The following is a 21622-nucleotide window of genomic DNA, read 5'->3' as shown; positions in this document are numbered from 1 at the left end:
TGGGACAAGTTATCAGGACCCTGCCAAGGGACAACAAAGTCATCTTGAGAAGATGTTTCCCTTAACCTTCTTCTGTCAGCCTAGCAAGAACTTGTGACTTGCTGTGAACCCGCAGACAGCTAAGCATTGACAGCTTAACCCTTCTTATTTAAGACTAATGCCATACAGTTATACGATGTACAGGCACCAAGCGATTTTGGTTGAAAAAAAATCCTTTGAAGTTGGTGATTTTCGATGTACACAATCTGCACCTTCAGTATAGTTGGCCAACGCAAATCTGAAAAGTCATTTCTTGAAACTGAATAGAGCATCGTCCCTTTATAATAAAAAGATACACAGAGCATCAGACTTAAGGAAAAGCTGTGTTACAGCCATGCGTTGGTTTGGATTTGGTCCAAAAAACCTGAGCCTATTTCCAAAGAAAATCAAAGTAGTTATACAGCCCGGTCGTCCATCGCAGGATATCTTAAACGTCCGTCCCCAAGAACCAGGCAGAGTCCGGTTCCGACGTTCGTGCTGCAGCCACCGACTTGGTCTTTGGATTTTCTGCCCCTGGCCTGTAAGACTTCCGGTTCTGTGGTATAAAAGTTACTGGCTTTCAGTTGTCTTCCTTTGGTTAGACATCACCTCTTCTGCTCCCATATTTCTCCCATGCTTAAATCCAGACCTTTGAGACCTTTTAACGCCTGGACATTTTCTGTGTAAAATGCAATGTCTGATGCAACCAATCTGCAAACAAACAAAAGAATCTTCATTGCTAAATTTGCTTAAAAGTTAGATAACTTATATTCTACTATACTCTAAAATGTGTGCGTGATTCTTGTTATTTTAGTTTGCATATCATCAAAGATACTCAAATCCACACACGGGGCTTAAAGCATGACCTTATACTGGAGATATACTTACATTAACCATTAATAAGTAGAGGAAACACTGTTCTATAGTACATCTACCATCTAGAGCAATCACAGCTTAAAAAGGACAATCTAATATCCCTGATGCCTCTTCTAAGGAAAATGTACTAATATGTGTTGCTCCATAATGGAAAGCAAAACAAAACAACAACAAAAACATCAGAAGCTGCCTCCCTCATCCTCCTCTGTGGTTCAAAATTATCGGTAGCCATTCAGAAAAGTCGTCCCAATTAAATCAATGGGATGGCGTTCTCTGAGCCAGCACTGGAGCTGACGAGTGGTGAGTATACCTTGTGAATGGAGCGGTGTTCAGCTAGAGGGAAGGGACAATTCTGCAGAATCCCCCCCCCCATGTATTTGCAGATTGGAGACCACAAAAAAAACAAATAACTGGGGGGCAAAGAGAAGAGGTAGATGCATATGGGGGATTCTGCAATCGAGTCCCTCGATTTGCAGCACAGGCCACACGGTTATCATGTGCATTGAAGTACATACGATGGCTGGAGTGCCCCTTTTAACACGCAAAGCAAATTAAAAACCATAAAAACTGGCCAATAAAACAATTAAACAGTAGAAATTCCCAGATCCATGCTCTACAAATGCCTTAATTGGCAGTCAGTAAATTGATGCATATAATTATTCTGCAAACTAAACACTTATTGCAGGTCATATCTAGAGACCCAAATTTACATCAAGCACTACAAAGAGAACCGGTTTTCAAGATCTTGTTCGATAAGCAGAGGAGGATCAATCAGAACTGACGGCATTCTGTACTAATTAAACTACTAAAATATCCTCATATCCGAGGACAGTGAAAACTGCAACTGCTGGGAGCACTTAGGGGTTCTTCGCGCAGCTTTCCCGACTTATTAATATCATTCATATAACTTTGCAATTTCTATCAAGCTGCCCATCTATAAGAATAACATAAATTATATTAAATAAGCCTTTCCAGTAACACACAGTGCTTATCGTTCAAGATCCTAAATCTTTTGCAGGACTAAGGGCCCCAAGGCTGCAAACAGGAGAGTAGAATATATATATTATATATATATATATATATATATATATATATATATATATATATATATATATTCTAAAGGCATAAGGCATTTATTTAAGGCATCCTAAAGGATCAGATAGCTTTGGCCACGTACCCATGCTGTGGTCCTCCATCATTTGTGACATTGAGGTGGAAGAGCTGACTCTTTAAATGAAGTCGGCAGCTTGTGTTAATTCGGAGGAATAGTGCCTATTTGGGGAGGAAAACAAACAGAATGAGGGTTGGATGAAAACAAATGTTGCAAATAAGGCATCCTAAATGACTCAATTATGTGAACACCTCACACTAGTGCATATGGTATTATTACACCATCCATGGCCATGCCTGTTTTATATGCATCTTCCAAGCTGTATTTCATAACTTTTTGTGAAATTGGTACAAATACCTCCATGGGCCTTACAGTTCATTAAGACAAGGAGAAAACATTCAAGGTTCATGTTACATTTACCTGTATATTTAAGGCAGTTTTAATGCTTTTGATTTAGAAACGCATCATTTTAGTACATATTGGGGGTTATCCACTGAATCAGCTCCTTCACATTTCCTTATGAATTGGCTGGCACCCTTAATGTACATTTAAATCATCAAGATTTCTCCAAAGTTCCAATTTTCTCTTTAGTGGACAGACCCCAGTGTAAGGCAAGCAACCCCCCCCCCCAAAGCACTCCAACTATAACTACTGCAGGTTTTGGGATTGAAGAGTTGCCCAGAAAACATGTCACTTTAAACGATTGTATTTTAGATTAGTCGAGATTTATGCAGAACAAATTCCCGTTAAACTCTTGGTCTTCGAGGCCTTAGGACAGCTATGAGGGATCTTACCTGTGTTTGCTCTTCAGGAAGAATCTCATGGATAGCTTCATGCATTTTTGCCATTTGCTTGCAGATATTTCTGAAGCACATGGAAGGGACTGGGGCCTTAACCTCATACTGTAAGAAAAGATTATACTCTCTTATATGATCACACGACAAGCCTACATCACAAAAATGCCATTGATTTGACTCGAAATCATAAGCTGCAAAAAAAGCTTATTCTTTTTACTTTAAACAGGAATACAAAAAAGCACGAGGTTCACAAATAAAAAACGGCAGTCTTGTTCATTATGTTTCAATGGGTTAGCAAAGCATTCTGAATACGAAACGCCTTTGTCTATGTGCGCCCGATATAACTGCAGAAGCATTGATCCCCAACCAGCTCCTTCAAGGGGATTTTGGCTTCCTGTAAAATAATCTTTGTCCATAGATTGTTGGAAAGAAACGTATTCTTGTGTGAATTGTGGGACTGGTATGTGGGAGAGGGACGGCGGAGTATGTGTCCTCTGTGTATTCAGAGACCGCATGGATGTGCTACGGCTTCTCAGCGCGCCAGAAAAGCAGAAATACGTGGAGTAAGTGCTCGACACACAAACGACAGATGTCTGATATTTCACACACCAACTGAGCGAAAACAATGAAAGCGAATCCCTTCCAACTATAATACCACGACCGCCATACACATTAACTTACTAAAATCAAAACAAAAGCACAGCCTGCTGATGATCAGAATCGTTACATAGATCGAGAGCTTATTGTATTGTATTGTATTGTCTTTACTGATAGAACCGCTGAAACATGTGTGACAGTCACAGCAACTGTATATACATTTCACCAAAAAATGGAAAATCTGCCCTGGTTTCCTTGGATTGTGGTCTTATAGAACAATAATAGTATATTATATTTATATTTATTTAGGTGTTTCAGTCGTTCTCATTGCTGACAGATGTATAAAAAGAAGCACATAGGCAAATGTTGACTCCTGCTAGGTCTGCACCGTAAGTTGTATTTTTGTGAATTGGACCCACTCACACTCACAGAGCAGAGCTGCCGAGTGCTGAGGAGCGTAGTGTGTAAAAACGGTCTGTCCTCCGGAGCATCTCTCACTACAGAGACCCAAACTGCCTCTGGCTGTAACATCAGCACAAGCGCCACACGTCAAGAAATACATGAAATGGGTTTACACGGCTGAGCAGCTGCAGACGAAGGTCACTTCGCGCCATACCACGCATCGTCTGGAGTGCTGTAAAGCAAACTGTCACTCTACTCTGCAGCAGTGGAGATCTATACTCTGGAACGATCAATTAAGCTTCACTATCCGGATGTGTGATGGGCGAATGTGAGTTTGGCGGATGCCAAGAGAACGCTACCTACTGGCTACATCCTCCATGGTGTGACGATTCTTGTCAGTAAAGCCTTCCCACTGAAATTAATTGGAGCGCTTTATGTATGACGGGCATCTCTTTCTGTACCAAAACATACGTTTTAATAAAACTTTACCACAGCATTATAAGATTAAGGCATTACCTTTGATAGAAGCTTATCAAACAAGCCATCCATTATTGAAACCAGTTTTGCAGAAATTTCTGCTATGTGGTCATTGTAGTCCTATGAGAAAAAAAAAACCATAACAATATAGTATGTACAGCGAAATACACACTTAATCCAAACTAATCAAATCCATATGCATTTCCCGACTACATGAACAGAGGTTAATGTTACAAACCTACCGTAATAAGCATTAGACATCTACACAAAATATTACACACCTGCATATATTTCTTCAATATACATGCCTATAGCCACTCGTCATTTCATGAGTATAACAATTATTATTGCAGAAAGAGCATTAAATTACCTTAGTGATGTGGTCAAATTGACGTAGCATGATATATTGCTTGGGCTGCATACGAGCTTCAATATGCGCTCTAATCATAGGAATGTAGTGTACTATGAGCTGTAAGCAACGCGAGGAGAGAGCTGCAGAAAAGACAAATACTGTCAGTGCTACGGCAGACGTGCGCCTATCGGGATCTGTTAAAGGGTCTTAAATGGTACAGCACGCTCACACACGTCCCTGCGTTGGACCAAACCAATATATAGTCTACAAAAACATATATTAGGGTGCAATCAATCTCAGATCAAGGCACTGAATGATGAGGTGGTAAACATTTTTGTAAAACAATCTACAACACAACCAGAATGTGCATATTTTTAGGAAATTAGGAAAATTATCATCAAGAAAAAAAAGTTGTCTCTGTCCCTCTAGTGGCATCATCATGGAGTACCAATGTTTTTTTGCATGCAAACGCACGGAGGTATTCTGATGGATTTCTCAATGCATTTGCTGCTCCCTCCCCAAGCTATTTGTATTGCATCTCCTGCTCAGCCGTGTGCATGCACGCAATGGCAGCCAGCTGCCGCGATGGCTTGCGTGAGATTTCCAGCGGTGTCTAAAGAGACCCTACATGCGCAGAAAGGAGTTCAGTGGGATCAGTCTCTAAAACCGGCCCAAGATGAGATAACCCATAAAAGATAAACGGTCATTTAATAAGGGTTAAGAACAACTGTTCAGAAGCTGGAGACATTGTGCAAACGTATATCTCCTTTAGCATTCCAAAACATTTTGGACAATGCTCTGCTTCTAACTTTATGTGAACAGTTTGGGGAAGGCTCTTCTCTATTCCAGCATGACTGTGTCCCAGCGCACAAAGCAAGCTCCATAAAGACATGGCTGGATGAGTTTGGTGAGGAAGAACTCAGTGCCCTGACATAAACCCAACCGAACACCTTTGGGAAGAACCGGAAGGGACACTGCGAGTCAGGCCTTCTCGTCCAACATCAGTACCTGACCTCCGAAATACTCTACTGGATGAATGGGCAAAAATCCCCACAGAAACCCTCCAAAATCCAGAAGACTGGAAGCTGTTATAGCTGCATATTAATGCCTATGTATTTAGAATATGATGTCATAAAAGCCCCTGATGGTGTAATGGTCAGGTGTCCCAATATATATATATATATATATATATATATATATATATATATACACACACATACACATTATATATATATAAATATACACACACACACTGAATGGATAGATTAGGTATTTTATACAATATCTTTTTAATAATTCTATTGATTACATAGATACAGACAATGGTTAAGTGACATGATGTGTGATGAGTGTATAACCAAATGTACTTTGGAAAATTAAAGATTTACCTAAGTTTTTGGTGGTTATCGTCTTCAGTCCAACAACTTGCAATGCTCCAGCTCCCAAAACTAACTGACAACTCCGTGAATTGAAGTACTGACCCAATGCAAACAGAAACAATATTCAAAACAAATGCATTTAAAGAAACAGACTAGAATGACAAAATTAAAGTTTTTCTTCCATAAAGGTGAGCTGTGTAACCCAACTCTATTCAGCCACTGTGTTCACATATAATTACACAGAACAGAACCCAGTAAAGCCTAGTATCACTGGAGAAGGGTACTTTGTCATTTGAATAACATGATTTTTTTTTTTTTTCTTAAAAGGTCATGTTTAGTGAATGTGATAATATTCTTCGGATCCACGTGTTGCCATTTGACAGCTTAAAGCAGCCAATCGGTGGCAGGAAAATGCTCCCATTGAAATCACTGCATCATTGCATGCGGTGTTCAGCAGAGCCAGCGCTCATCATGTGCAGGAAGATGCATTTGGCTGCGTATATTGTTTGCACTATATAAAATATAATAATGATAAATAATAGCAGGGGTTTCATGGTCTATATTAAAGGTCCAATAGACTTTACATGGACACTCCAACCATCATCTAATTCCGCCAAAGACAAGAGATCTTTTAAAACTCACCATTACGAATTGGTCGGTACACAGAAGGAGATCCATAACAATATGGAATTTGTGATGCTATACGGTGGAGCTTTACGTTTACCTACATGTATGATGACCATAAAAGAAATGGGCAAGTGGGTTTATTTATGTGGAGTCAACAAAACATATTCCACTGGAAGAAAAGTCACACAAATTAACAGGATGGAGGATCTTAGACAGATCCTCAGGAATCACCAGAGAAGGAAAAAAATGAAGCCACGTGTGAGTGCAAACTGTAAATCCCCAGGACAATGAACATAAAAACTGCCTAGAAAGCAATTAAGGTAAGCCATAAAAAAGCCTCACCTTCAGAAGCTCAGTCAGACGAGTTAGCATATCAGTTGTAATAGAGGGGATATCATCTACACAGCTGCAATACTCCAAAATGATCCTGATTAAGATAAGGACAGTGCTGCAAGAAATGAGAAGTTGTATCCATGTTACAATCTAAAACATGATCGTGTTAGTGTTTCATTCCATTCGCATGCAATAAAGAAGTGCTCATTACCCAACAACAGCGTATTTCTGACCATCGACCGTAAGAAAATCGGTGGGTTTCCTTTCTTCTGTACCTATTCACAGAAAACAAAAATAACCATTAATACGCTGACAGCACAACTAGCACCCTGTTTTACCACCCTGGGCATCTGGCCTTTCTAAGGAAACAAACAGGATTGCAAATTGTTCATGGCCTTAGATATGTGGCATCTGCTGAAGGTCAAAGTTATCGATACGTCCTCTGCTCAGTGATGCGGATGTAAGAACGATCGATAACGGCACACAAGGCACTAAACATTTTGGACACCGTTATTAGTTGACATCAGACTAGGTTAGGAGTCAAAGAGAATGAACGGGAAGTGCATTAAGTAAATAATGAAGCGTGATCTGAAAGACACGTAGCACCAGGACTCACATGCAGGCTTTTTTTCAGGTAAAATTATTTTGCCATCTGTTATAGAATCCACCAGATCCTGAAATTCTGCAGGGACATCAGCTTGTTTCCAGCGCTCATTATCTAATAGGAGACTGAAAATAATTGAAAAAGTTATCCTGTGGAACACTTATAGTTTGCCATAAAACTGATTATAGGTAACATGACAATGTGATTTAAAATAACAAAAAGCAATGGAAAGTATCCAAAAAATAGTCAATGCTAGACTTACCGAAAGGGGTACTTGTTGACATCACATCTCTTAGCTTTTCTAAATTAAAACCATTATTCTAACTAATCGCATGGGCATAGGAACCCCTAAAAATCTGGGGGGGATAGCATTTTTACTGGTAGGGTATACCTGACCATTTCACCAACAGGGACTTTTATGACATTGCATTATAAATACATAGACATTAATATGTAGTTGGCCCCCTTTGCAGCTATAACGACTTCCACTCTTCTGGGAACGATTTCCACAAGATTTTGGAGAGTTTCTGTGGGGAATTTTTGCAACCATGCCTTTATGGACCTTGTTTTGTACACTGGGGCACAGTCATGATGGAATAGAAAAGGACTGTCCCCAAAACTGTTCCCACAAAATTAGAAGCATAGTGTTGTCCAAAATGTCTTGGTCTATCACCTTCAGCTCATAAAACGTTCTACTGGATGAATGGGAGAAAATTCCCACAGAAACAGAAAAATCTTACAACCACAGATGGACCGCACTGGACACGGCCACAGAGACTACTATGATGTATTGAGGGATCCATCTAAGACTCCTAACACGTCATGCACACAGGAACATATCCACACACTTAAACACTTGAAAAACATACATACACAATAATACATCCCAAAACATTCCCACCCTAATATACCTAGACACATGCCCACCATAACACACCTGGAAACATACCAACATACCCATAAAAACAGATATGCACAATAACATACCCACAAACATACGCTATCACACCCAGACACACATTCAAACACATCCTTCACTTACTCTGCCTACCCCTAGATTTAACATGTGACGCTTTGTATTAGTGATGCCCTAGACCAAGTAGAACCCCGCAATATTCTCTTGTGTCTAAATGCTACATACAGTGACACGCACTCATTTTAACCAGAAATAGCCCCGGATTTAACCCTAGGTGCCCCTTGTTAAACATGTGTTACAGGGAATCATTCTCTTCCCTTTAAGTACGACATGCCTGCTCATACACACACATATGCACTGCTCTTACGCATGCCTGCCCACAAAAACACACATATACGCTGCAATTGCCTGCACATACACACTTGCCAGTACTCACACATATGCACTACCCTTATACACGCCTGCCCAAACATACATAAACTGCTCACACACACATGCCTCCCCATAAATATACACTGCCCTTGCACATACTTACACAGACGTATACACTATAAAGACAAATACACTCCTTATATACACACACATACACTGCCCTTATATGCGCGTGCCCATACACACACATATACACACCTGCCCTATACAGACACACATATATGCCTGTCCAAGTGCCCATACACATTCATAAACATTGCCCATATACAATTCCGGAACCTAAAGATGAATTATATGTATGAAACATTTTCAAAAGCGGCCAATATACCTTTGGCTACGTCTCTGTACAGAAAGGTAAAACGCAAATAACATTAGGCTCCCAGACCATAGAGGTTAAGGAGCTCTGAAACACCTTTTATTGCAATAACTGAACCATAGAAGTTCCCTTGACCACAGCTATTTACAGACAGCTACTAGGCCAGAAATCCTCATGCCACTTATGCCACATGAATGTAAGACTGAATATTTTCACATAGAGGCCATTCATGGCTTTTCTTTAAGATGAAAGTAACTATTTTCTTGTTTGTGTTCAGAATAGTATTTAAAGAACACAAGTAATTAAGAATGCTATTTGTAAGTTAAAGAGATACTCCGGCCACTTTAATGTATATAATAGCTGCGCGGACCCTTCAATGATTAAACTGTCCGTTCAGGGAGCCAGTAATGAGCTGCTGCTTACTCGTAAGGCTACCTACTAGGAAGGCCACCGTGAAGGAGACATTGTCCCTGCTCAGTAGCCCATTTTGAAACCGAATTCCTGTGGCTTGCTGAGGTTAGTTTATAGAGACAAGCAATTCACAGCAGTGTCCGACCTATCAGGAGTTTAACACACTTATGGAGAAACGTAATCAACTCGCCAAAGGACAAAAATGAAATAAATCATACGCCACACATTAAAGGAAAACAGCGCTCATTATGCAGTATAAAACATTTAACGCAGACCGGAGGCAGAGAGGGGCAAACTGTTTTTTGGTATTTAGAAGGCTAGCAAGTTGTGTGTTATACCTCAGTTTTGTTTTCCTCTCTTCGTGGAAGCGGTTAACAAATCTGTTTGCTTGGCTTTGAAGGGCCCCTCGAAGCGACATGCTTCTTCTACCGCAGATCTTCTCAGTGTCCATTACGAATGCTTCGACCGAGCGAGACAGGGACACAAACTCGCTGGAGCTTAGCTTTTCAAGAGAACCATCCTAGTGAAAAGTGAGAAGGCAAGTCAAACGAGAGCGGTGGGTACATACAAGACATGGCAGATCCAGAGCTTCAAGGGTTACATAGCTCATTCACTTATATTTGGGGGCAATACAACTGGTCTAAGCCATCACAGTAACTGGCCATCAGGAGACAAATATTCCACTGTTTATCACATTATAGCAACGACAATACTTAGTATGTTTAATGCATTAACCCATTAAAGACCAGAGCAATTTTCATTATTTTGCCGTGTCTTTTTAATTTCCAGAGAGAAGTGGGTTTTTTATTTTACAAAACCACATTGATATACGCAATAATTTTATTTTATTTTACAGGTATTTAAATTATACATGGCTAGTATAAATGAGGAAAACCACGAAAAATATATTAGGTAACCTAACCTGATTTAACACCCTACACCCTATTGCCCCATTTCTTGGTTTATTATGTTTATTTTCTACCTAACCCTTACCCTATTCTAATACGCCACTAACCCAATTAGGCTAACTACACAATATTTAAAGCAATGTATTTATTAAAACAAAATTAACCCCTTAGGTCAGGTTAAAAACATTAAAGAAAATGTATCGGCACGCAGGAATTCACGGTTTCTTACTGCGCTCCGTCTCACTACAGCTCACAATCACAGTGACAAGGAGAGGGCAGAGAACAGAGGCAAAGGCAGTGCTTGCAAGCTGACGGTATGTGATGGGCTGTACAGGCAATATATCACATACATGGAAGTGCGGGGAATTAGCTGTAGACTGACTGCTCTGGTCCAGGTATGTCACTGGTCTTCTTTTCATGACATACATCGGTGGTCACAAAAGGGTTAATATATGAAGACCTGAAACCACCCCCACACACTTTAATATTCTAATTTCCAGTTGGGGAGCATATGCAAGTCTCAGCTGAAAAATTTCTAGTTTTAAAAACTACAATAACTTTTGTCAGTTTAAAGTGCACACAAGAATATTAAAACCTCACAAAAGAATACTACAACTTTCTATGTACCCTAGATCTTGAAAGCAGAAACTTGACGCATCGGTCATGGCAGACATCAGAGGCATTGTATAAAAGCTCCTGTATGTTGTTTGCAACTTTCCCAAGTTCTAGGTCTGTTAGCTTCATATCTTCATTCATTCTGAAAAAAGAAAGCTATAATGAATGTCTAATGTAAGAATAAAACCATACGGTTGCATAAAGATAACAATAAAACAAATGGCTTTCATACATTCCCTTTAAGCCTGAGTGCCATATATGTGCCAGTGTAAAAAATGGAAACAATCCCATTTGTTTACAGAATTCATGGCAGCTCTTGCAACTACATCACACCTTTGGAGAAATGTGTGTGTGTAGTTCTTACTTTTCACGTAACCTACGTTAGACATAAAAGCATTATCTCAAAGTATGTCTACATAAATGGGTAAGATAAATGTTTACAGGGTCAATCGTATCTGTAAAGTCATTGATGCACTTGCCAATAATATGTATGCTGGCAAGCTATCAGAGTTTAGATAGCATACAAGTGATCGGCTGCTCAAACTGCTTCTCCCCATTATGAAGGAGGTCCTACAGAGCATGTGGAAGAATACTGTGATATAAACCTTGCCTTAAGTAGAGTCAACTAAAGGAGAGGGATGTCAAATAACTCAATGATCCTTGCTGCGTTGTCCATAATTTTACGATATAAGGTAAGTTCTGCAAAGTCTAGCTTAACTCACATTATCTCGACTCCTCCTGGGGTAACTGAAGGCAGTGTGTGTTCTTTGCTGGAGGAAGAGTCGGTAGTGCATTCAGGATCAGACGCTGAATCAATGCCAGAGGGTTCGATACCGCTGGGTGATGGATTCCTATGGAAGTTAGTGTTGGAAGCAGCGTGGGGAAGTTCACCTTCACTGAAAGCATCACTTATAAACAAGCCTTCATGAGTCAAGTAAGCCAGTTCATTGTCCATATCCCTCTCTCTTGCCAAGTTTTTCTGAGCTTCCATTACCTCCTGTTCCCGGATTCGTTGATTCTTATCCAAGACCATTAATACAACACAACGGATGACATTTAATGTCGCCTGTAGAGAAAGTGGTAAAACTAATTATTACATTTAAAGAGACTATAAGGGCAGCAATATCATAATACACATATTTTCATTAAAGATAAGATTAAGTCTAACTCTGGAGTGAAAGTTTGGTGTGCTCGAACTCTCACTATAGTGTTTTGGTCCTTATGAGGGCCCATATGGACACAAGGACCTTCCTTATGCAGTTCCTTAGTGTAATCTGGTTTTGCCTTGGCTCAGCTCAAATCATGCTACAGACCAGTTGTGAAAAAAGTATCCCAAAGAAGGAAGCCATTCGCATAATCTAGTTTTGTAATAATAGATTCTGTCACCATCTACCGGCCACAGCAGTAGATTTCTACGGGCCATAAAACCAGCTGTACTTGTGTGACGTGTTCACACTTCATATCCCCTTACCTGCTCTCAGCTTACATTGCTTCTTATCTTTGACATTTTCCACTAGAGGTTACTTTAGTACAAAGATTGGAGGACATTGCCAGTAACATTTTTCCTTTGTGTGTTCTACTTCAAGTTCCGCAAAGAGCTAGCAGGATGTGACAATTGCCGATTTTATTTTTTGTACCCTTTGTGGCCGAGGCTGTTTTAACATTTCTGCGGTGCTCGTGTTTAGCTATTATTTTCTTCTCTCTCATTTACTGAACCCACACAAGTTATATATTATTTGGTTTTTTTCAAGACAAGAAGGGCCTTGGATACCATTATTTTGAGCATATCATCCAATTCACTATAAAAAATATATAATTTACTCAAAGTGCAAGTTATAGGGCAATAAGTACAAGTAGTATTTTGCTATTTCAAAACTGGGCATCCTACCCCCATGTGCTATTTGGGACACCGTTGAAGCCAGTCAGTTCAATTTACCCCCTAAAATCCATATATTTCTGAAAACTAGACACCCCAAATGCTAATATTTTGACTCTTTCCATGCACTTATTTTACCACCAGCCTTTGATAAACTTTATGGTAGTTTTTTTTTTCTTTTCACACACACATTTTAATTCAGGTACGAATATACAGCTTCTGGTATAGGTCACTGTCAAACACCATAATGTGTGTTCAGCAACATCTCCCGAGTACAGTGATACCACCCATGCCGGGATGGGTCGGGTTGTTTGTAGCTACAGTACGATTCCTAGTTTAGTTCAGAGTGCCCCATGGCCTGAAAGCTGCCAGCAACGGTGTCTCGTTATAGCCATATTCTGTATTGTAGTGCTAAAATTAAATGTTTACCTTGACTCTCTGAAGAAAAACTGTAAATTTTAAAAAAATGTTCTTCAGCAGGTCAAACCACTGGGAAAAATTCAACATCCGAATCTGATCGGCAAGCCTGCAACAAAAAAAGCACCTTATTAAAAGGAATGTTGTGTTCAAGACACATGCAATGTTTTACCAAGCAGATTTATGTTAAGGTATATAGCACATATGGGATGAAATTGCTTAAAATGTGTATAGGATACAGTCAGCATGCACCTAAAATGTACAGACTGTTTCCACTAGGTATCCTAGTGCAGACATTAAAGGGGTACCACACTTCCAAAACTGTTCAATGGGGAAGATGTGGCCAATTCTATTTCCACAACAACTTTGTACCCACATGCAAGGTGTACACATAAACCTAACCTAACGTACTGTGCAATAAACCCTATCAAAAGTTGTGTAGGATAATGCGGACATTATTGAACCTAGTTGCTGTAATGATAAATGCACATTTAAACAAAGCCCCACAACTGCTCCTCATTTATTAATTTACTGTGTGTTAAGATACACATAAAGTAAAATACCATTTAAAGCCACATTCCAGCCATCATAGGCATATTATAACGTCCCTTTCAAATTAACATGCCCCCTCCCATCCCTGTTTATGTGCGGAAAGCTCTCTCCCGTTGATTGTAATAGGTGCATATTCCAGAAAGCGACTAGCTGCTTCAAGCCACAACTGGGACAAAAAAGAAAAAAACACACAAACAACACATACACAAATTAGACAACAGAGACGGTCACAAATATTTGCCAACAAATAAGGAATATTTACTTGGTAACAATCTCAGAATCAATGTCATCATTCTGTGATAAGGTGTTGACCACACACTAAAAAGAAAAACAAAACAAAGTTAAATGCAATATTAGCCTTTATCACTAACATGTATATATTTTGTGTTGACCTGTGCTACACAAAGCCTGTATGGGAATTACTATGTATTTCACTAACACAGTGATGGCAAATAATGACACCTGCTTTTAAAACACAGTATTTAGTACCTGTTTGATTACGTTTTTTGCCGTCATCATCATTTCATTTGCATAGATTTCAAAGAAATTAAGCTTCCTCTGCTTCAATAGGCCAAAGACCAAGGACACGAGTCTCTCCTGGAGAAAATAATTAAAATTAGAATCCACAATAACAATACTGCAACAAACCCATTTACTCATGGTGTTAGGTCATTTTCTTGGGTACCTCTTCCATTACATGGCAGTCTTCTTCTAAAGGCCTGTTTAACTCATTGCAAGCATATGACGTAAAATCCGCAATAATCATTTTATCAATTAATTTTTCCAGTTCACAGAGCTGTGACCCAAGGTGCCTAAAAAAACAAACAATGCATCAAAATTCAACACAGAAGGATGTGAGCTATTGCTTTGCGAAAGCAAGCTACTAAATCAGTGTCTTACATTATGTGAATTTAACATATCAGGGTTTACAAATTAAACAGTTTCATGTCTGCTAAAATAGTTATTGCTGGTGCCCATCCATTTTGAGTAGTCTATGAATGCATTAATAAACATCTGGCTCCTAAACTATTCACGTAACAACCAATGCAACATTACGCCATGCAACATGCACAACGACAAGATCAAGAAATTCTAATTTTCTTATGTGAACCTTACTTTAGGTTCAAAATTGCCCACAAAGGGCCAGGGACTGGCCCTTTGTTAACAATGTTGGACCAGACGAGGGAGGGCTTTGGTGCAGAGAAGCATAGAGGGATCACATAACATGATGTTCTGCAACCCTGCAGTAAAAACAAGGCTGCTGGGACAAAGAGCATCAAGTGCGAGTAGCCATAAAGAAGGCTATGAATGAGATAAGAGGTTGATTGTGAGGGTAAGCGAGGGAGTATGTATGTATGTATGTATGTATGCGCATGTTAGAGTGAGAGTATGTATGCAAGCATGAATGTGTGTAACTGTTTGCATGTTAGCATAAGTGTGTATACGAAAGTGTGTGATATGAAAGCACATTGAGATGCAGGTAATTAAAATGAATAAACTATTGCTAATTACCAGCTATGCTGATTCAGGTGCATATTTTTGGATAGTAAAAATAAGAGAAATAATTTTTTTGCCACTACAGTTCAAACACCACCAATGTTAAGGGATATGACTGTTGGTAATTAGGCTGTCTGACTGTTAGGACGTCAGCTGGCTGAGGATCCTGGTGGTTTTAGCTTAAAGACTGCAGACCCACTGCTTACCTGTTTAGATGTAATGTTAGGAAGTTTTACTTTACTGAAAAAGCGCTTCCCCACTCTGGTTCCATATTACCTCAATAACTACATTTAAAATCTTTCTACTAACATATAACACCCTTCATTATACGGCTCCTCCACATATTTTCCCTCATAACAAAATACTCCCCTACTCGCTGTTAGCCTCTACGTTTCTAGATCTAACCCATTTTAAGGAAAAAACTTGGAACTTCGTTCGCAAAGAAGATTTTTGTGTCGTTACTCACCGAAAACTGTGAATGCCCTGCAGTTCTTGTTGCAAGACCTCTTGTGTTGTTGCTATTAAGTCCAGAGCCCCGACGTATTCAGAAGTGGATAACAGTAGTTGTACAGTAGGCTGAGTTTGATGCACCGTAGCCATTAATTTGAGCTTATTGTACACTTTAATGCAGTTATTCCTGGTCAGTGCTTGCCGTAGGATTCGCAGGGATCCTTCACACATAACTCTGTCGATCTGCGAGATTTTGTCCCGAAGCATTTTTACGGCCTGGGAGGTCTTCCTGAGGTAGTCCTGCAGCTCGTGCTGGGAGGTCATAGCATGGAAGAATGCTTCAGATCGCAGAGAGATTTGGTGGGCGATGTTCACCTCAATAATATCCAAGTAGTGGCTCAGCTGCAAAGAATAAGCATCATTTAGAATGTACAAGATAAGATATTGTAATGTGGATGGTATCTTTCTTACCACCACCTCAATGGAAGTCATAATGTTTATATATAGTATGAGCAGATAACACCTATGTCTCCACAGACCAGCTCATTAACATACCAACTCCATAATCCCAAGAATGGAAAGGAAATAGCAGTTTTTAAAAGGCACCTGGTACCAAGTTTTGTATGGTTACATATTACTATTTCAATGGAAATTAGACATGTTTCAAGAGAGAATCAGTTACTATCTTTAAGACACACACCTTCTCTTGAAGCAGTTTGGAAGAGGCTGCATCTCTTGTCCCTTTTCCTCCGGTAGTACTAAAATGAGACCATGGTAAAACCGCATTAAACGTTAAGGAATCCTCCAAGGCAAAGTCTGGTTTCATAAAAATCTGCAAAGCAAAAGATAGTATCATTAATACACAATACACAATGTAAAGCTGTGCAAAATCACCACAACACAATCATTTACACTTACTCACAGGATATGGAAGCAACATTACAAAGCAATGAAAAAAACCAGAAAATTACAAAGCAATGAAAAAAAGGAACGTAAACCTTAGATTAGCAAAAACACCGGCATTTACGATAATAAACTCTATTGGGTTAGCACATACCTAATTTTATGGTTTAGCATTTTATTGTAATATATTATCATTACATTAAAACAGGCATGTCCAAAGTCCGGCCCGAGGGCCAATTGCGGCCCGTATTCCGGACTGATAAGGCCCCACAGATAAGTTGCCCAAATATAGATCTGTTTTTTTGATATTAAAGGCAGAGTGATTTAACACCTGTTTAGATTTGTCATCCAAGTCACAAAATGAAAAGTATGCCGTTTTCAAAAAACTTTGCATAAAATAGTTAATCTGCATTTAATTTTAACGGTTCAAACAATGTCAGGCAAAATGGTCGGCCCTCGCACATGTTCACTTCATCAAATCTGGCACTCTGCGAAAAAAGTTTGGACATGCCTGCATTAAAACGAGCGCAGAATCCGATGGGCTAAGAATAACACGTTTTGTTATCTTTTCAAAGTTACGTCAGAAATTCAATTTTCAATTAACTATGTTAAACAGGAAGGCGGAATAATGAGAAAATGCACCCCAAATTATTTAATCACATCCTGCGTGAGAAAAGTGGACAGCGATGTTTTATTTTTTCAATTAAACACTAGTAATATTACGGGGGAAGCAAATCTGATGTTTTTAGGTAATTAGTAGTAACGGACATACCTATTTTTTCAAATTGCTTTTTAAACAGACTCAACATCGGTTTCAGAATTTCCTTGCATGGGCACAAGTCCCATTTGCAAAAGCAACAGGAAAACGCCAATTTGTACGGAGTTTGTAAAGGAAATAAATAGCAAACCACCAGATCATTTTCTTACAAAACTATTTTAACAAAGTTAATAACAATACCTTAGGTACTTGTTCCAAATCACCCCTGGATTTGTTTGCTGTATAAAAAACAAACAAAAAAATATATGTTAGCATACAATTAAAAGACTGGAATCACAATAAAGATTCACATTCTACTTTAGTTTACTTCGGGTATGTCAGCGATATCAGCAGGTCATAACATTCTGCTGAAAAGTTATTTAACAAAAATGGGAGAATCCTGCCAAAGCAAAGATTTGACAGACTTCTATTTGAAAAATCTTCTACTCGTCTATAAAAAAAACCTGCAAAATAGATTCTAATATTTGTCCTGAGTTTAGAGATACCCAATGTTTTTATGTTTTATTTTTAATTGTTGTATTAACTCTTTCCATCCCAGGATCTTTGGGAAGATACAGCGCTCATTTTAGCACTTGCTCCTAAATATAAACTTTTTTGTTCTTTTTTTAAAATGTTTGGTTTTTTTTTTTTCCTTCAATAATCAAAAAGTGTACCAAGTGACTGCGTCAAGGCTGTCCTGTCAAAATCCCCCTTGGGAGGGCATATTGTCTTCCACTTCTCATGACTCTTTTCTCTCTGAAACAGCAAATAGAAAAAGTTAATTATATAATCTCGAAATAGATATTTCTTTGAAAACACACCTATATTTCACTCTCTCTTTGCAATAAAACCAGAAAAGATGGCCACATACTCCATTCTAAAATGTTAGTGTCAAGATCTCAAACGATTACTGGATACGCATAACAGGCAGCCAGAAATACCCAAGCTGAGCCAGCCTGATGAAACGGAGTTATTTAAAAGTACTGTAAAAGGATTAGAGTATCTTGAAAGAAAACTCCTCTTCAGACTTGCCATTGAAGTGACAATGTTCGTTAGGCGTGTTAGACTGCATTAATGAAGTTAGACAATTGAGCAGGAAAATTGTAACCTAACCATGTGGCTAATTTTCTAGTCCAGACACCCCTTACAGCACAACACATTCTGTGTAGCTTACATCCAGACTCCAAAAAGCGATTACTTGGTCTCAGGTCTTATGTTTGGGACAGGCTTTTGCTTATCGCACACATGCCTAAATACCCGCCTTCCTAAATTGAAATGCGTCTCACCAGTGTAGTTTGCTCCCTGTATAAAGAAAAGTTTTCCTTGGTGATGGCCGGGAGGTAGGGAGAGGGCAACACTTCTGTCTCCACAAAGTCTTGACCCCATGTCTTAGTGAAGAAATCAGACTCTCTTTTTGCAAGACGAGGGTCATTTAATGCTGCTGGAAGGTTCACTTTGGAATGGTAGATGGTCCACTTGTGCTGATCTGCAACTACAGATGGTTCATCACACAAACTGTGAGCATCACCTGTGAGGAGAGGGAGATAAGCAAATAGTTGTTGTGCTTACCTTCCACATGGAATACAGTGATTCTACTTATAAGAATAAAACAGTAGAATCAAGAAACACCACGATACTGAAATACAACTATTTTATATCTTTCATTTAAAGAAGAGCCTTCATGTTACATAATCTGCAGTCTGTGTAGGACCCATTAAGGACCTAAGGAGGTATATTTTATGAAAGCTGAAGAAGTTCAACTATCGGCAGATCTAGCACAGATCAAAAGAAGGGACATTTCAGTTTAAAAGTAGTTTTAAAAACGGGGAAATGGACTTAAAGAGAGTGACTTGTTGTTAAGAATTACCTGTTGGCTCCTTGGGGCAGACATCGGGGAGTGATCTCACTAACCCAACTTGTTGTGCAGGCTCCAGTCCCTTTTTGTAGAAAGCTTTGCTGTTGTTTGAGTGAGGCACTAGTGGAGAACTATGATTGGAATCCATCGAATACATGAAGTGAACCTGCGCAAATAAAAATAATTGATAACTGTACATTTTCTTTCAGGTCACATTTCGTAGGGTTGTTTTACAAACCCACTGGCATGGATAATGTTTTGGCTTATCTTTAGTTACTTGCCGATAGCCCATGTTTAACATGGCTACACAATGTATTCCGTGAATCCCTGAGTTCAGAAAATAACCAGAAGGCAACGTCTCTCTTTAAAACCTTTGTACAGAACGTCAGAATAACAGCGCGGCAAAATCATGCATTACATAGCCCTAAAAATAAGCAAATTATTTCAGTGGCTCTTTGAATCCCAAAGTCATGCACTATTCCAAACATCTGCTATTTTATCATTGTTATACCGTGTGTATGCTCAATAATACATATTCATCCTACAAAAGCCTTGGATATTTTTACCCCTGTCTTATAATAGTCCAGTGAACAATGCAAGAAAGCATTTGTACAGAATACAGACTGATCAATGATAAAGTCATCCCAAGACAGCATGCAACGGTACACCATTAGGTAAATAATTCATGGTGGAAGGGTCTTGTCACAGCTATCATTTAGCAGCATATGGTTTATTCATTGATTTTTCAGCAGGCATAATAATATATGAGACTGTAAGACAAACCCTAAATGGGCAGAATGTTCTACGTAAAGCAGAGCCCTATAAATCAGAGGATAATTTAGGAGTCAGGAAGGGAAGCCGCCATAGAGATCAATAGAACATATGGTTGGGCGCCAGTAGTGAAATTTTAGGAGCCATGGCTACCTGACTCCTGGAATTTGTCCAGCTCCTAGGAGGATCTACAATAAACAAAATATAGCATCTCCGCAGTTTATATTAAAGGGACACACCGTGCAGCCTCACCAGTGAAGAAAGAATAGTAAAGTACTTTGTATCCACCTCTTCCCCACTGTGAGCGATGATACATTGGTTATGGTATTTTCACATTATAACTATTGTGGTTGATCACACACTTGGTATGATAATGGCCCAGATAATAGCAATAATTATTTAGTGGCAGCACCCGAGGAACTGCATATGAGTCACTTTCTTTAATGATGTGAAATATGAAGCCGTTTCCTGATCACTCTGAATAATATCGCACATACATGCGATGACGTGCCCCCCCAGAAACACACCGTGTAAAATAAATAAGAAGATCGTACAGATCAGAGCCACTGCATGCTTTCATTTACAACTAAATATCGCGTCGCTAACGTCAGAGACACGAACTACAAGCTCAGCAGCAAAGTAGGCGCCAACAATGCTCGGCAGTTACACAAATTTCAGTGGCTTGTGGCATTCAGAAACTTCTCAACTTCACAACAGTATGCATAGATCATCATGAAGGTCGAAAGGGGTAAATTAATGTAGAAAATAGCCAGATTTTATGTACAGAACGTATATATGACTTGATCCATTGATACTGTGACACTAATGTTGTAAACAGAAATCATCGTAAGTTAAATAGAGTTAGTAGACGAGATGTGAAATTTGCTTTGGGGACTTGGCAAAAGAGAAGGACTCCTACGCCGTCTACAAGCAGAAAGCCAACAAGCAGAAAGCCAACGTGTCAGCAGAACAATAAAAACCAAAGATCACCTGACTTGTTATCTCAGACACTAATAAGGAACTCGAACAAACCAGGCTTGCTGGGTCAGCCCTAATGGCGCGTCACGCTTTCCGACACGTAAAGGAGAAGTCTCATGGAATAAAAATCTCCTTAAGCACAAAACACAGTGCTGCTAAAAAACGGCTTCACAAGATTTTATTCCAATGAACTGCCTATATCTGTGGACGTTGTTGTCTGTCAGGTGATACTTTGGGTGATTTTCCCAGCTCATACAGAGGAGATTCTTTATGGCAATGCTAATGAAGTCCATTCCTCCACAGACTTTCAGTAGTAACAATGAACCTCTGTATTGTTTACTACGGGCAGTATGATAAGGAGTCAGAGCGTTTGTCTGGTAGATTGGGCTAAAATA

At 39.2% G+C, this 21622-nt stretch overlaps 1 protein-coding gene across 2 annotated transcripts; it reads right to left on the bottom strand.

Annotated features, from left to right (window-relative positions):
- Positions 1-623: 623 nt before the first annotated feature.
- Positions 624-19626, bottom strand: LOC149303257 (vacuolar protein sorting-associated protein 54-like). 2 transcript variants are annotated; one of them, XM_089481520.1, is made up of 22 exons: positions 19491-19626; positions 18910-19151; positions 18311-18379; positions 17825-17869; positions 16664-16795; positions 15980-16365; positions 14702-14828; positions 14506-14613; positions 14279-14334; positions 13477-13573; positions 11894-12237; positions 11184-11313; positions 9987-10168; positions 7586-7698; positions 7181-7244; positions 6979-7084; positions 6019-6106; positions 4649-4770; positions 4318-4398; positions 2800-2907; positions 2072-2166; positions 624-729 (listed from the first exon to the last, which is right to left on the bottom strand). In XM_089481520.1, the coding sequence occupies exons 1-22, from the start codon at positions 19624-19626 to the stop codon at positions 624-626; spliced, it is 2937 nt and encodes a 978-aa protein (XP_089337646.1). The 2 variants fall into 2 exon arrangements, with proteins under 2 accessions (XP_089337646.1, XP_089337647.1); XM_089481521.1 differs by having other exon boundaries at positions 18910-19115.
- Positions 19627-21622: the final 1996 nt, after the last annotated feature.

Source organism: Sceloporus occidentalis, unplaced genomic scaffold (assembly GCF_023333645.1).
Source record: "Sceloporus occidentalis isolate IW3139 unplaced genomic scaffold, rSceOcc1.0.p SCAF_15, whole genome shotgun sequence".
NCBI lineage: Eukaryota > Metazoa > Chordata > Lepidosauria > Squamata > Phrynosomatidae > Sceloporus > Sceloporus occidentalis.
Note: the sequence above shows the minus strand (reverse complement) of the source record. Positions and strands in the feature narration are given on the sequence as shown.